At 36.3% G+C, this 16696-nt stretch overlaps 3 protein-coding genes and 1 long non-coding RNA gene across 5 annotated transcripts; 3 read left to right on the forward strand and 1 right to left on the reverse strand.

Annotated features, from left to right (window-relative positions):
- The first annotated feature begins 620 nt into the window (after positions 1-620).
- Positions 621-3659, forward strand: LOC105177158 (ubiquitin-conjugating enzyme E2 5). Of its 2 annotated transcripts, none has more exons than XM_011100208.3 (7): positions 621-799; positions 1792-1862; positions 1998-2077; positions 2299-2413; positions 2690-2742; positions 3007-3135; positions 3296-3659. In XM_011100208.3, the coding sequence occupies exons 2-7, from the start codon at positions 1819-1821 to the stop codon at positions 3436-3438; spliced, it is 564 nt and encodes a 187-aa protein (XP_011098510.1). In that variant the 5' UTR covers positions 621-799; positions 1792-1818; the 3' UTR covers positions 3439-3659. The 2 variants fall into 2 exon arrangements, with proteins under 2 accessions (XP_011098510.1, XP_020554587.1); XM_020698928.2 differs by lacking the exon at positions 621-799 and adding an exon at positions 806-935.
- Positions 3660-4581: 922 nt separating this feature from the next.
- LOC105177341 (putative inactive receptor kinase At2g26730) lies at positions 4582-7065 on the forward strand. Its single transcript, XM_020698996.2, has 2 exons — positions 4582-6227; positions 6328-7065. Exons 1-2 carry the CDS (start codon positions 4856-4858, stop codon positions 6930-6932), a joined length of 1977 nt encoding a protein of 658 aa, XP_020554655.2. The 5' UTR covers positions 4582-4855; the 3' UTR covers positions 6933-7065.
- A 2290-nt stretch (positions 7066-9355) lies between these two features.
- Positions 9356-11335, forward strand: LOC105177157 (RING-H2 finger protein ATL46). Its single transcript, XM_020699304.2, has one exon. The coding sequence runs from the start codon at positions 10009-10011 to the stop codon at positions 11182-11184; it is 1176 nt and encodes a 391-aa protein (XP_020554963.1). The 5' UTR covers positions 9356-10008; the 3' UTR covers positions 11185-11335.
- A 2313-nt stretch (positions 11336-13648) lies between these two features.
- Positions 13649-14476, reverse strand: LOC148787029 (uncharacterized). Its single transcript, XR_016067411.1, has 2 exons — positions 14112-14476; positions 13649-13990 (listed from the first exon to the last, which is right to left on the reverse strand). It is a non-coding gene; the product is annotated as an uncharacterized LOC148787029 (long non-coding RNA).
- Positions 14477-16696: the final 2220 nt, after the last annotated feature.

Below are 16696 nucleotides of genomic sequence, written 5' to 3' on the forward strand. Positions count from 1 at the left end.
CGTAAAAAAATTTATTTAATATGCAATAAGTTAGTAAAAGTCAATTGAGAGTAAATACAATTTTTTTTTATTAATATCAGCAAATTCGGTGAATTTTGACTAACGAAGGGACTTATTTGATAGATAAAAGTAAATCTCAGGGGTGCTAAACGTAATTTTTCAAACCACAGAGATCTATGTATAATTACACCAAATCTCATGGGAGGAGACTATAATTATTTCTAATTATAAATACTTTCTCGTTGTTTGAAAATTATAAATACTAGTAAGATAAACGTTTATTTGAGGGAGTATTCATTAATTCTAAAAATATATTTATAATTATGATAAATTTAAAAAAAGTTTGTTGTTATTTAGTTTTTATTATTATTATTATAATAATGACTGATTCTTGTAATTTGTAAAAAATTGATTACAGTGAAAATCGCAAGGAGGGGTGACTGCAAAATTGTGGGGAGAGGAGGCAAATCCGGCCGTCAATATTTTACCACACAAACTCGTCTCATGTAATTTTACGAGTTACAGAAAGGACATCGGGTAAGGCAAAGCCACGTTACTCTCTTTTTCACCGACTCAGCACGTGCCACTGAAATCAAAATCTTTCAAACACCAAAAGGAAACAGACTTGCAACATGTCGACACCTTTCGATTCATTCTCCATTATCTTTCCCTCATCTTCTTGCTTTTTCTCTTTCATCTTCAACACACACACAAGCCCGCGCACTTTTATTTCATCCTACACTAACACAGCACCCGCCTTTGATCTGATCTTGATATTCTTTTTCTTTCTCATTTCTCGGTTAGTCTGTTTTCTGCTGATGTTTATTGTTTTCTGTTCCGTGTTGCGGGAGGAAAATCGTTTTGGGTTGTGGGATTGTTGAGTTTTTAGACCATGAGCTGTGATTGCAATTCTGTTGTGCTATTTGTGTCCAATGGTGATGTGGGCTCTGATGCTTTTGCCTTCTTCCGATTCTTGATTCTGTGATTAGTGGATGTTTGTGTTGGATTGAATTGTTTACTCTTGTTTGGCTGTTTGATTTCTTTTTTTTTTTTTTTTTAAATTTTTTATTTCTTGGTTGGTTGTGTATGTTAAGCTCTTGAAGCGCTATTTTGCGCTTAATATGTTGTGTTTTGTTGGATGGTGATGGAAGATTAGTTGTGCAAAGTTAGAGAATGGGAACGTCACTTAAATATTCTTTTGGGATAATCCCATTGCTAAATGGCCAAGAAACTGGAAAATTGGAAAACAAGAAATCAGAAGTGTTATTGATTTGGAGTATTTTTGGACTTGCTCTCTGTATGTTGTTTATTTTCAATCAATTGAACTGCATTTTAAGAGTAATGCTGTTTGTTCAACTTTTTGGACCAGTTAAAGTAATGCTTTCTGGTAGAAATATCTCACATCCGCACAAGCTACTTGATTAAACGCTGATCCTTATCATTGCTAAACCTTTTTTTTAAAAAAATTCACTTCATCATCGTGTAGCAAAGTACTTAGTTGAAAAGACATTCTTTCAGTTATCACAAATGCTAGACATTATACATTATCTCCGGGAGAGGAGATAAACTGAAGTTTAAGATTTAAGAATAGTGATCATCGTTCAATTTGAGTTAGTTTCAGGGATATGCAATTCCTATTTGACTTTCAAACTCAATGAAAAATTTTAAGATCCGTTGGTACCCCTGTTTTGCTTCTTCCATATTTGGTTAATTTTTCCAGCTCCTTTTTGGGTTGAGGTAAAATAACCATTTTTTAACTTTGTTTTGTTTTTACTTCTGATCCTGTTCTAGGCTGTACTCAGGTAGGTCTTTGACAAAATGTCTTCTCCCAGCAAGAGGCGAGATATGGACGTCATGAAACTGTAAGCCTCTCTTAGATAATGTTCTCATCTTCTTTCAGCTGTTCGAAGATGAATTCTTATTCAGATTGTACTCACAAATATCATTGACCATTACATTATGATCACCGTCCTAAATATTTTGTTTTTTTATTGTAGAATGATGAGCGACTATACTGTGGAACCTATAAATGATGGCATCAACGAGTTCAATGTGGAATTTCATGGTCCCAAAGAAAGTAATGTTTCCTCGGCTGTTCCTTTGGATTGGCTCCATACCTGCTACTTGTTTTCATCTACTTGTCCTTCTATACCCTTCCACCTATCTCTCTCTTTGCTATATAACAATCTGTAATTTGCTTGAGTGAGGTTAGGATAATGGAGTATGTTTGATTGCAGAGAACATTAGGATAAAAAACATTCGTAAGATTGCTCTTGTAACCCTCTCATTAACGTGCAGGTCCTTATGAAGGTGGAGTTTGGAAAGTTCGTGTAGAACTTCCAGATGCTTATCCTTACAAGTCCCCTTCCATTGGGTTTGTCAACAAAATTTTCCACCCAAATGTGGATGAGCTGTAAGTTCTATAGGCTTCCTGTTGCAGCCTCTTTATGAGAAAAGCCTATCATCTAAGGATCTTGTGGCCATGAATTTACCTTATGACGCATGTGTATGATTGTAATGGGAACACAGTATTCTCTGTTCATTTCTAGACTTTTCTTTTGCATGCGGAGAAGAATGCCACATGTTTGATGTATTATTTTCTTATATTTACATCTGAATATTTCTGTTCTTCTCAAAGTGTTATGCTTTGGTTTATCACGCTTACTGATTTCAGCTTTTTGTATGACAGGTCTGGCTCTGTATGCTTGGATGTCATTAACCAGTCATGGAGCCCAATGTTTGGTAAGTGTAGCAGTTCACTGAAGAAAGTTGGTGATGCTTTAATAGAGTTGGCTGAATTTTACATTATGGGTGGGTAGGATACAATTGTGACCTAGTAATTTCCATTTATCTCAAGTCCATGTAGCACCTAGGAACAGACAAGAGACGAAAGCTTTTCAACAGGAAATTCCTTTTTTCTTCCCCTGATACTTGCAAGAAATGATTCTTTTGGAATTCTCAGTGCGAATTTTGCATTGTCTTGACAAGAGTTGTATTCATTTACAGATCTCTTGAATGTCTTTGAGGTTTTCCTCCCACAGCTGCTGCTTTATCCAAACCCATCGGACCCCCTGAATGGTGATGCAGCATCCCTGATGATGAAAGATAAGGCGCAATATGAACAAAAAGTGAAAGGTGAGTCATTGTCTTTTGTCTTTTTCAAACCTTAGATCTAAAATACTCTGAAAAACATGAAGGTAAGGGTACAGAAAGAGAAGGAAAATTTGAACGTTCATAGTCGAACTATAAGAAGAAAGGGTGGGCATGTTTGTGACGCTTTGCTATTGTGACACAGAGTATTGTGAGCGCTATGCAAAGAAGGAGCACATGGATAATACCTTAACAGATGATAGCGAGGTTGAAGTAAGTGATAACGAGGCTTTCAGTGATGGCCGGAGTGACAGTGATGATGAAGTTGCGGGACGTGCAGATCCATAGGGAGAAAAAATTGCTGGTTTATGAATTAGTTTGTTATTTGTATTATGAACGGTTACAGTCATGTAAAATTAGGACAAGAAGGCAGCTTTTAGGGACTAGATACTATGAAATCCATGTAGTGAATTGGCTTTCGTTATTGTTACTAGTGAAGTAAAAACAGCTGGAAGAATGTAATATTTGCATACTCGGTCTATATATATTACTGGCTAACGATTTGTTAATTCTCTGAAGTAACAATATTACAGTAGAAAGCCATTTGTCTTGAAGGCGTGAAGTTACTGATGGACATAATAATTCATTCTCTTCCCTTTGAAAGGGTTTTGCTATTTGGACGTCTGCAGGTGGAAAGATGCTTTCCTTGGCCACATGATAAAAACTGCTATCTATAGAAAGTTTCCTTCAATTTTTTATTGGACAAAAATATTCTTATAATTATGTTACCATTATCTAAATCTTGAATTAATAAATATTAATTGAAACATTGTACTTGCACAATTTCGTAATAAAGTTATTAAAAAGTATATTGAATTGTTTAAATTCAATTGTAAAACTATTAAATTCACATAATTAATTCTCTAAGTGCATTTATTAGTAATATTTAATGTATATTATCTATATATTATATATAAACATATTTCGTGTACACTATTGTAAGAGTCATATAATATTTTATATCTTAAAGTTTCTACAAGACAAAGTTACTTCTACAAGAGGTCATTAAAATATTAAATCGGTATACCATTAGTTAATTTCATAAATATTTAGTTCTTGTAGAATACAATTTAGGATTGAAAAAACGGATAAAATATTTACATAGATCTTATTTCATAAAAATTCTATTTTACATGATGAAAAACAAATAAGTTACTAATTAAAAGAAACAATCTAAGATAATGATTGCAACTAAAAATAATCTAACTAAAAGAGCAGTGCCAAAGATAAATGCATGAGCAAGAATGTGCCAGTTTAGTTAGGTTTGTAACGTGTCATGAATTGTCCGACTTGTATGTTTTTGGTTGAGAAGTTGGATACAATATATAGATGATGATGTTGATGACACCATAAAAATATACCAATAATGCCACTTATTTTCTTATAATATTAATCCGGAAGGGGCAGGCTGATCACTTCAACTTTGCCAGTTAAGCAAACGTAGAAATCACAAAAGGCTTCAACCGAGAACGACAATCAACAATCTAGCATAAACCGTATCCAGGGGCCGGCAGGCGAAACAATAAAGGATTTCTCATCGCCAACTCCGCTAGCAACCGTCTCGCATTATAAACCAATGTCAGGGTTTTAGAGCCTGGGGATCTTCTCCTTGTGCTAGACGTCGTCATTCATATGATCATATCCCTTTGCAGCCTTTTATAATTGTGTTCTGAAACCTGGATTTCCCATTTGACCATCATCTAGTATGAAACATATTCCCATCTGGGCTTGCTTGTTTTCAGTGTTTCTACTCACACACTCTGCGAAATCCTACGATGATCAGGCCAGGAATGCCCTGGTTGAGTTTATCTCTAAGCTCTCTAACAACAGTGGGATTCCTGGTCCTACTTTAGGCTGGAACGGCACCTCTTATCCCTGTAAGGATAGGTGGAGAGGCATCACTTGTGATCATGAACAACTTTACGTGAAGGAAATCGTTCTTGATGGCTTTGATTTCTCGGGCGTTCTTGATGCTAGACTTCTTTGCAATGTGCAATCTCTTTCTGCATACCTTTTGGTTGTCAACGTTACCAACAATAGCATCACTGGGGAGAACATGGAAGACATTAAGAACTGCTTCCAGCTCTCTCATTTAATCATCGCCTGGAATCAGTTCTCCGGCGACCTCCCCAAGTCTTTTTCTCAGCTGAAGAAGCTGGAAGTTCTTGACGTGTCGCACAATAAATTCTCCGGTTCTTTACCTGAATCCTTAAACCCTGGCCTCAAGGTGTTTCTGGCTCAAGATAATCAATTCAGTGGTGATATACCGGGCTATGATTTTTCCAGCTTGTCAGAGTTTAACGTTTCTTATAACAATTTAAGTGGAGCTATCCCGGATGAAGCTAATCGTTTCAAATTGAGTAGTTTCATCTACAATCCTAATTTGTGTGGCCCGCCGTTGCCAAAAAACTGCACGCCAGCATCACTAGCCGCAGAGTCCGCACCGGTTCCTCCACCCAAATCCAGAACAGTAAATGGTGGCGGCGGCGGCAGCAGCAGCAGCAGTTCAAAAGATCAGATTCTCATGTTTGCGGGCTATATTCTGATAGGTTTCGCTGTTTTTCTGATCCTCCTCCTCTGTGTGTACAGAAGGTGCAGGACAAAAGAAGAAAGACTCGACCTTGATAACAAGGTAGCAGCAGTTGATGATACCATGACTAAGCCTAGTTTCTCCACGGTGGAGCTGAAGGCAGGAGGTGTGAGCAAAACCGACTTTTCCACTGCTTCAGCTGAAAGTGGAACGGCTTCTACATCGGTCGTGGTTCTGACAAGCCCGGAGACAACCGGACTGAGATTTGAAGACTTGCTCAAGTCCCCCGCTGAGCTGCTTGGAAGAGGAGAACACGGTAGCATGTACAAGGTTGCCTGTGAGGGTCAGGGCATGACTCTTGTTGTAAAGAGGATTAAGGATTGGCCGATATCAAGCAGTGAGTTCAAGCAGAGAATGAGGAGGCTCAACCAAGTGAAGCATCCCAGTGTTTTGTCCCTTGTTGCATACTACAGCTCCAGACAGGAGAGGCTCCTGGTCTATGAATATCAACAGAATGGGAGCCTTTTTAGACTAATCCATTCCCATGGTAATTTCTTACTAAAATTTCTTTTCATGATCAATTTGAAAGCAATGCATATTCATGTGACATAAATTTGCAACTTGATACTACACTAAAAACTTCGCAGGAAATCAAACAGGCCAACCGTTCAACTGGAGCAGCAGACTTTCTGTTGCGGCTAAAGTAGCTGATGCCTTAGCCTTCATGCATGAAGAACTACACTACGACAGAATCCCTCATGGCAACTTGAAATCGTCCAACATTTTGCTAAACAAGGATATGGAACCATGCATTAGTGAGTATGGACTAATGATCGTGGGCAATCAGGAGCAGACGCCGTCCATTTTAACTAATGGGACCCTCGAAGCAGCCCAAGAAGAGAGTGACTCCCTCTTTAAGGCAGACACTTATGCTTTTGGAGTGATTCTTCTCGAACTGCTAACAGGGAGAATGTCTTTGCACGAGGGACTAGACCTTGCTAGTTGGGTTCTGGCAGTGGTCAGGGAAGAATGGACGGTGGAGGTATTCGACAAGAACCTGATACATGAAGGTGCTAGCGAGGAGAGGATGGTTAACGTGTTACAAATTGCAATAAAATGCGTTAACAGGTCCCCCGAGGCAAGGCCTAGCATGAAACAGGTGGCCTTAGAGATGGCCACGTTAAGGGAGGAGAACGAGCGATCAATAGACATTTCAGAACAATCGATCAGCAGGTCTTTCATTGATGTATAGGGGAAGATCACATCAGATTTACTGATGAAGGTCAAAGATTTCTTGATATTGCTCATATGGTAGAACCATTGTAGTTCCTAGAGTAGTGTACTGCAGTATTCTTTTCTAATGCAATAAGCATGCTTTCCTTTTAGCTTATGAATTACGTGTACTTATTAAGGTTAGGAATTACTGTGTGAAATGCAACTATATATAGTTTGAAATTCCGAATCTTACCACATGCTTTCTTACACAAATGTGGATGGATTGTCTGAGTTTTGTTGGGGGGGGGGGGGTTTGCCATGATGGAAAATAGCAAAAAGGAACTCATAAAAAACAAATAGAAGAGGACAAATAGAAAGAAGAGTGTGCGAGTAGTGAGTTGAGTGCTACATGCTGCCCATATCAAATGATCTTGAAATGAAGAAGTCGGCTGAAATTGGAGTATGTGGTGGCAATTGGCATGACCAGAATATCAACTTCCAAAATTCCAAAATGTCCCTTTTTAGTATGCCCAATAATACAGTGATGGAGAATATGATTTATGATGGGATTTGACATTTCTGACTTGTCTCAAATCTGTTGGCTTAGTTAAAAGTGGTTAGCTGCCCAAATTAAAGACTGATAATTGAATTGATTCAAATTACGGGTGACGAAAATCAAGATTTCATTTTGGGGGCAAGAAATGATAGTTTGAAACACAATCATTATTTATGTATGTACTCAAATAATTATCACTCTTGGATAATGAAAAAAATTCTAAGGTGCAGTGCTTTAGTTGTGTTATTTGGTGTTGAAATTTTAAACGATCATAACTTTTGATTTGGCAGTACTTACAGATGATCTATCTATTGTTTTTTTTATCTTCTTGAGGAGAATCCAACCTTTCATCACAATACCATTCTAAATCTATTGTTTCCACCATTGTTTGGACGTTTCTTTAAATTTTTTCTATTTTTTCAGCTGACTTTAATTAATTTTCATATTTGCTATAGTTAATGTTTGGCCCTGATATTTTATCGGATTATTACTATGATGTTAGGATATTAATTTCATAATCTTATTAGATAGTAAAACAAATCAGCCCGTTTTAGGCTTGTTTACGTTTTACCTAAATTATAATTTTTTTTCATTTAAAATTAACTGCAAGCTCGAGATTCACTCAACAATAAAATATATTTGTTACTTCAACTTCAAAATAATAGCTTAAACTCATCCTACATCATCTAACAAAAAAAGTGAAAAGGAAACCCTACAAGTTGTTGCAAAAATTTCAATCAAATAAGGAAAAAATGGTTGGCATCAAATACGTAGCAATTAAATAAGTAATGGTCCGTATTCAACTCTGAAGAGCTATTTTGATAAGAAGAGTCAAATATTTAACCAAACTCATTTATGATATATATTTGACTTTAACAGACTAATAATTCACATTCTTGTGAACATCTTAATGTATAATTTACTCACAAACGATAGTTTGTAGTATCACTGTACTCATTTTTTTTGTTGTGTCGATAAAACCCTTAAAATTATTATTTTTTTTATTTTCAAAATGTGATGTATTGATTTATATATTTTTTTTATTATTTATAATGTAATTTAAGTATAAAGATTATTTATTATATACATACAAAGATCACGTGCCACGACAGCTAATTTATATAATTTTATGTTGTCGCATGTATTTACACCTAAGTGACTTTATAATAAAGATTAATAAGAAGAGGAATTGGCTTCCAAGCCATATCCAAACGACCTACAAGACAAGCAATGCGCGTTGCACACAAGCGTCAAGAAATAATACATAAGCACAGCAGTGGAGTGTGAGTGCATACATGAGACGGATCATGTCAGGACAAACAAAAATTAATGTAATCATATAATGATGATTATTTTTTTATGTCGATCATGATATATTGTTAGTAAATAGAATATATGAATCATAGAAATAATAATTTTAATTATATTTGAATTTATGATTTATAATATTTCGACGGCTGTTGCAAATATAAACGGTGTTGACGGGTTATTTTATTAAAATACTTCATTGTTTCGAAACATGTGATCGCAATCTCAAATAATCAAAATATTTTATCATAAAAGTTATGTGGAGAAGTTTTAAAATTTGAAGCCTTGCGGATTACTGTAATTGTTAGGTAAAAGTTAGAAAGTGATTATCCATTAATTGAGGATTTTAAATGTGAAATGAATAGGAAATGAGAGGGAGTTGAGTAACCGTAATATCAGCCCACATAAGTGGGCTTTGCAGTGAATTTACCTCAGGCCCACAACCTTTTTCCATACGGTAAGGCGCCTTGTCGGTAAATGTTGACCAAAAACAAGCCACGACCTTCATTCGCGCGTGTGATTCAATTTTTCTACCAAGAAAATAGGAAAATGGAAAAAGAAAAAAAATCAAAAAGTGGTGTCTTTTTGTCATATACTTTTTATCAATCTCCTCTGTTTGAAGAAGAAGAAGAGTGAAAAATACAGCCATCTCTTTCATTCACATCATGATCTATCTGTTGTATACACTGTATTTTGTTTTGGTACACCGTACACTTCCTGCTTCAATATAAATATAGAAGCTGAAATCTTGGTGTTGTGTATATATATATATATAATAGTATTTGTTTTCAAGAAGAGAGTTTCCTATTAAACTTGTGTTATTCTTGATAAAATATTTAAAGGGCTGTAAGATTGGAAGCCAAAGGCTGTGTGTGTGTGTGTGTTTAGGGTTTTTGCTGCAGCTGCAAGAAGGGGGTCCATGTGTAGTAGAATACATTAACTGGGTTGGCATCTTCGGTATCAAGGTAGGTAAAGACTCAATCTTTAAAGTTACTGGTGTCGTCATCTTTTCATATTATTGAACAATCAGTTGTTTGGGGTTTACAACCTGAAAACGAATAGAAATTGTTACTTTATTAGCGCAACCCCAACTGCTGCTGTTTCCTTCTGATATCGGCAAGAATTGGAGGGCTAAAGATTTGTGATCTTTCTGGTGTTCCCTTTGTGGAAGAGGGCCAGAAAAGTTAGTGGATGCGTGTTTGGTTTCTTGCACAGAAAATGAGTGGGTACAGTGTGTGCGTGTTTTGAGATGGTTTGTCTGATAACAGAAATGCAAGGGAAGAGATGGTTTTCTGGGCATGGGCATGCCCATTTGAAAGTTTCTTGGATTCAGCATCAAATCAATCAGAAAGATGGTTTCTTGCAATACGCGCCTCCTCTTATGCCTTCACCACCTTCTTCTTCATATGGTGTTGGCAGTAATTTCCAGAAAGAGTCGAGCAGCCCTTCACCATCTTCATCTGGGACAAGAATCAGCCCTGCTGTTCTTTTCATTATAGTAATTTTAGCTGTTCTCTTTTTCATCTCTGGTCTTCTCCACTTGCTTGTTAGATTTCTCACCAAAAGCTCATCATCCTCTCAGTCTAATCGAAACTTGGAAGCGTCTGGCTCTGATGCCCTTCAGAGACAGCTGCAGCAACTCTTCCATTTACATGACTCTGGTTTAGATCAAGCTTTTATAGATGCATTGCCGGTCTTTTCGTATAAGGAGGTTGTGGGTCCAAAAGAGCCCTTTGATTGTGCTGTTTGTTTGTGTGAATTCTCTGAGACTGACCAGTTGAGATTGCTTCCCATGTGTAGCCATGCTTTTCATATCAATTGCATCGATACTTGGCTCCTGTCAAATTCAACTTGTCCTCTTTGTAGGGGGGCTCTATTCAATCCTGGATTCTCAATTGAAAACCCCATTTTCGATTATGATGATTTTAGGGAAGAAGATGGATGCCCCAATCATGGAGAGAATGGAGGATTCTGTATTGCTCAGAAGAGGGTGGAAATTGAGCAAGTTGCAACGGAAAAAGGGGTCTTTCCAGTCAGGCTTGGGAAATTCCGGAAATTGAATGAAGCTGAGGCCGGGGAGGTAGGAGGAGAGACTAGCAGTAGTAAATTGGATGCAAGACGGTGTTACTCAATGGGTTCTTATCAGTATGTAGTGGGAGATGCTAAACTCAGGGTGGCCTTGAGCCAAGACCGAGCTGGTCGAAACACTAAAGGAACAGATCAATCTTGTAATGCTTCTGCTGATGAGAATACAGAGGGAAAAAAGATAAGCATCGGTACAAAGACCGACAGCTATTCCGTTTCCAAGATTTGGTTGTGGTCAAAGAAGGGGAAATTCGCAAGTTCTTCAGATGCCCAAATGGAAAATCCATCTTCTCCTAACTTGGACTTCCCATGGATGCATAGAACAACACAAGGCATCTGAAAGGTTTAAATTTTTTTTTTCAATTTTAGTTTTGGTTCATCATCTATTGGTTAATGACAGTGTTGGCTTCCTTTCCCAATGAGATTTCACTGCCCTGATTGAAAAGAATATGGTATAGCAATATAAGTGATGCGTGAATGCCTCCTTGTCAGTTCAAATGTCCTCTGTTTTATACTGGACCATTTAAATGAGTCCCTGTTATACTTTTTGGTTTTTGTTGTTAGATATGTCTTGGCCGGGTACATAGCGGAGAAAACTATGCATGCTTACATGACTGGATTAGCTTATGTACCTCATCCCATCACTGGATTAAGACTTCATTTTCATGCACATAGGAAAGCTGAAATTATGGGGTAAAAGACTTAAAATTTTTGATTGTGGGAATCGGAAAGAGCTGCCATCTGGTGATTGCTTTCACTATTTGTGGTGGTGGTATCAAGAATTAGAGTTATGTTTTCAAAGAATTGCGTTGATTTTGGCCTCTTTCATTCATTTCATCTCCCAGCAAGTACGTACATTGAATCAGTCAAAGGGCTATAAATACTTGCTGTGTTTTTTAAGATCTTGAATCCTGTGTCATCATCAAAAGTTGTAAGGAAACAAGTTAAAAATGCCTGCTGGCTTTATTAGCTAGAGCAGGCAGCAGTTTGCTCTGTTTTTCTTGTTTTTTTGGTTTTTTACACCAATAATTGTTTCCCATGAGGCCGCCCTTTTGTTAAAACCCTTTTTGGATAGTGTGAGCAGTGCACACTCTTCTGTACATGGGTTGTTTCTTTTTTATTGGGACAGTGTGGTGGGATCCATGAATATGAGAAAGAGAGAGAGAGCTCCTTGTGATGACTTATGAGACCGCTTTTGCATTCAAACTTTGGTTGTGCACTGCTCCCTTTGTAATATGGCCATTCCAATTCCCATGCTGTTGTTCCTACGCCTCACCTTTTCTTTCCAATCAATTTAAAAATTTATGTTATAAGCGGTGTGAGAACTTGTAAGATATTAAAAATTATTTAATAAGTTTTTAGATTCAAAGATAAAATCTTTGGAGCTTATAAATTATTTTGATAGAAAAAAAGAAAAAGAAAAGGAAGCTTCCAACTTATTTGTTAAGATTTCTACAAAGCTAATTCAGTGTTGGTCGTTATTTTATAAAATTGTCACTAACATGTTATAAACATTAAACTCGTGTCTTTTTCATACACTTTAAAAACTCATTTTTAAAATAAAAACTTTTTTATAAGATATATAAGCTTGGAAAATGTTTTAATCACTTCAACAAAATACTCTTTTAGTAGGAAAGGTTTTTGGAGCAGAAGAGTAAATATGACTTTGATCAATGATATAATTATAGAGCAAGTTCTTGATTTCAAGATTAGTAGGCTGTGCTTAAAGCTTGGTAAGGTAAGAGTGGTACGGCAACACCTATAATTCAATATTTTGTAAAATATGTGAAGCAGAGCAGGGAGAAGTGGATGGAGAGCAGAGCTAAAGAAAAAGGTGCTAAGGGATCCACATCGGAGGCACTGACAGCTGAACCTCCTACTCATCATTACGCCAGAATCTACCAAGCACTTTTGTCTCTATCAATCTACCCACAATTCTGGTTTGCTGGGAAGAAACCCCCCCCCCCCCCCCCCCCAACAAAGAAGGGAAATTCCAAAAGTGTGTTTATTACTGGATAAGATACTAATCAAGCTTGAAAATTTACTTGTTGGCAAATGATTTTTTTTAATCCACAGCACACGTCTACTCACACACACTCTCAATAAATTTTAAATTCAATATTTTGGAATAAAATATTTGAGTCTCAAACAGTTGAGAATCTCCTAAGGAACTTATTGACAAATGGACTTGACATAACTTCACATACCCAAATTCATATTACTACCACTCAATATATATAGAAAAATGGGCAAAAATCAACTCTATTACTTAGTATTGGTAATATACTCATATTACCACAAAAAAAAAAAAAAACCCAGCAAATTACCTTTTGCAGATTGGGCATATTATTTATCAGGCCACCTTGGATTCCTTCCCTTTATAAATTTTTTTATTCCCATATCAAACTTTAGGGTAGGAAATTAAGAAACACTCTGGAAGATTTTTGGTTCTTTCCGATTTCTTCATAAATTATTCCTCTTCAAGTTAAAGGGTCGGTGATTCTTAATGCATCTCGTGAGCTGCTGAGCTCCAGATGTCCTAAGCTGTTTAAAATGCATATTCTCCCCTTATCTTACAATATCATGCCATGGCCTCCTCAAAACCCATCTTATCTCTAGTCATATGCTCTATTCCAAAGATAACATTTCAGCTTTTCAACCTAGCTAACTGATGCCAATCTCTTGTCTTGCCCTTCTCTCTTTCTTATTACAAAAAGTTCAAGTGGCTTCAAGTTGCATTACAACCACAAGCCACTGACCTATACTCTTACCAACTAAACTAACAAGTGTTGGCCCCATTGTCGTGATGATCCAAGTCATTCCATTCGAATTTCATAAAAGAATGACACAGAAAGATTAACTACATTTATATTGTTAGTATGTGTAAAATAAGAAAATTTTTTTGTGAAGATATGTCCCACCGCAGCAACAAAGGAGCAAGTAGGTCAACATACAATTCTTTAAGCTTTATCCTCAAAGCGAAGGAACAGATGATGTGGCCACTAAAAAGAAAGATAAAATGTGAAGGATACACAAAAAAGACAAGGCTCTCCACATAAAAAGTAGTGTTCCTCCGCTTTTACAAAGCCGCCAGGAGTTTGTATAATATATACCTAAAATGCATTGTTTTCATTTCTTTTGCGTTTCTGCTAAGAAGGACAATAGTGGATAGTTAACACACCAAACATGACACCATAACTAATTCCTTAATAACAAATGCTTAGAAATTGATAATACTGTAATCAAAATATAGAGTAGCAAAATTACCCAATGAAGAACCAATCTGGTGAAAAATTAGTATCAAAATGTTCAGAGGAAGCTTCCACAACTGAGTCCTCTTCCAGAAAGAAAGATGTTGTGTGTAGAAGACGAATTGTTATCTTGGAAAGAAAAAGGAAAAGAATCTGGAAAACATATTATCGACAGTTGCCCGCTAAACCAAGATTATAATAAACAAAGAAAGAGAATTATGGAGGATTAACTAGTTAACGAAAGAGAACAACACGAGATAAAAATATCAACTTGTCCACCGTCAATCAACAGGGTCAAACCACCTGAACCAGCCGCAAGTTTGACGACCCTGCCACGTTTCAGCACCAGTTATCCTGGCATGAACTACGTGTCTTTTCATTGCGTGTTATGCGGCGAGATCACAGTATAGCGCGACGAAAAGTTCCGGAAAACCTGGTCGACCTCGACTTGGCCGTTTTCGTCCCGGCCGTCATCGAAATTGAGTGAATAACTCGAGGCGTCGTACTGGTATCTGGCCGGCCTCGCCCTGCCAGCGGTCTTCCTGAGGCGGCGAATGAACGTCTTCCACCTCGGCCCGGCGGCGAGCTCGGACCATTCCCGCACCTTATTGAATGCTTCAATCCCCTTATGCCACCACGGCGAATGAATGCTCTCATGTTGTTCTCTTCCCGAGGTTGAAATTCTCTCCCAATTATCCGATTCTCCGGACCTAAAACACGGAAAATGGAAATTGAAACAACAGCGGCGGTGGCGGTGGCGGCGGCTGAATGCGGCCTCCTGTAATTCATCGGTAGAATCTTCCTCTATAGGGGGCAATTCAGCGGGAGATTGCGCCATCAATAAATAAACGGAAAAGGGAAGAAATTAGTTTAAATTCTTCCCCGGCAAAACCCAATCCTGGTTTTGCCTCCTGATTTGCAGAGAGATGAATGTTTATGTTGGTTCTCTGCAAACCCTATTTCTGTATTTTCCTTTTGCGTTTCATATATTAACGCCAATGAGGACCGACGATGAGAAAGGGATACCGGGAGCGGATTAGAATTGGAATTGCCAGGTGGACAAGATCAACGGCAGCCTGCGGAGGAGGAGGAGGAGGAGGTAATAGAGATTTGTGGACGCATGATTTTTTAGGTGCATAGCATATATCATCAATTCTGTTTAATAACTTCAATTTATTTTCTAAGCAATCGTAGCCCTCTACTAATTTAGGCCAACTCAATTACGTATCCATGCACTCACACTTATCAATCCATCCTTTATTTCAATTCAATATTTAACACATGTCTCTATTATCTTCGAAATTTGATATAATTATAAATATTATTTAAAAAATTTGAAATAAGGATATAATTATTGATTGATGGTTGGTGTTGGTGATGGCAATGTATATTCATATTAATTTTGTTGGATTGGGTGTTTGTTACGCGTTGTTGGCAACCCCATTACTTCATACACACACCTAATTACTATACTTGTAAGATGATTTTATTGCTTTCAAAGTCCTTTATATATAAAAATTGAAATGTATCATTGAATAAATAGATACGATTGAATGATGATTGGACGACATCAACCATCATCCACGTCTCACGAATTTGTTACGTGTCGCAAATAGCAACTATCACTTATTATGATTAAATATGGTTGAAATTAATTTATTAATTAAATATATTTTTTAATTTATCACTCACTATTTTTCAACATGCAATTGAATAAAAACCTAACAGAGCTAACTCATTGCTAGACGGATATTAAAATTAGGGAGGCATTTTTGTAATATTTCAAACAACAAAGAAATATTTTTAATTATATCAAATTTTAGGGAAGATGGTTACAATTTGCCTTTTTTTTTAATATTTTTTTATTACATCTATTCCATTTAATGTATATATAACACATCTCATGTGTATTATTATTTTTAAATAATACAAAATAATTTAATTTTTGTATACGTGATGCGTGTATGTTAATGAAACAAAAATTTTATTTTGATATTTAGTATAAGACAAAACCAAAAAAAATATCGAAGTGTATATAAACTTCAAGAAATTTAATGAAGGGATAGTTACACTTCCCTCTCTAAAAAATTAGTGTAATTACACGTAGATTTTATATTATTTGAAAAGTATATCTAGCATTCATAAGATTTGCTTCAGTCTAACAAATAAATCCCCTCATTAGCCAAAACTTATTAAATTTGCTGATATTAACAAAAAAGTTGAATGAAAATTGATATTTACCCTTGATGAACTTAAAACTGACTTATTGCAGGTCAAACAAATTTTTCAGACTAAACTACTCTTATAACAATGAAAATATAGCTCCTTACATGCATTAATGTATGAACACGTATACGGGTAATTTGATCACAAAAATATTTATTTGACCCGCTATAGATCAGTAACAAGTCAATCGAGGATAAATATAGATTTTTTTTTTAATTTTTTTTTGTTAACATCTGCAAATTTGTGAATTTTGACTAATGAATGGACTTATTTGTTAGACGAAATAAAGTCTCAAGAGTGTTAGATATAATTTGCCAGATGAAAAAAAAGTTCGCGTATAAATACTCCAAATCTTAAAGAAGGAGAGTTAGGCTT

The sequence above is a fragment of the Sesamum indicum genome, linkage group LG9, assembly GCF_026168435.1.
Source record: "Sesamum indicum cultivar Baizhima isolate 11 linkage group LG9, ASM2616843v1, whole genome shotgun sequence".
NCBI classification, from domain to species: Eukaryota; Viridiplantae; Streptophyta; class Magnoliopsida; order Lamiales; family Pedaliaceae; genus Sesamum; species Sesamum indicum.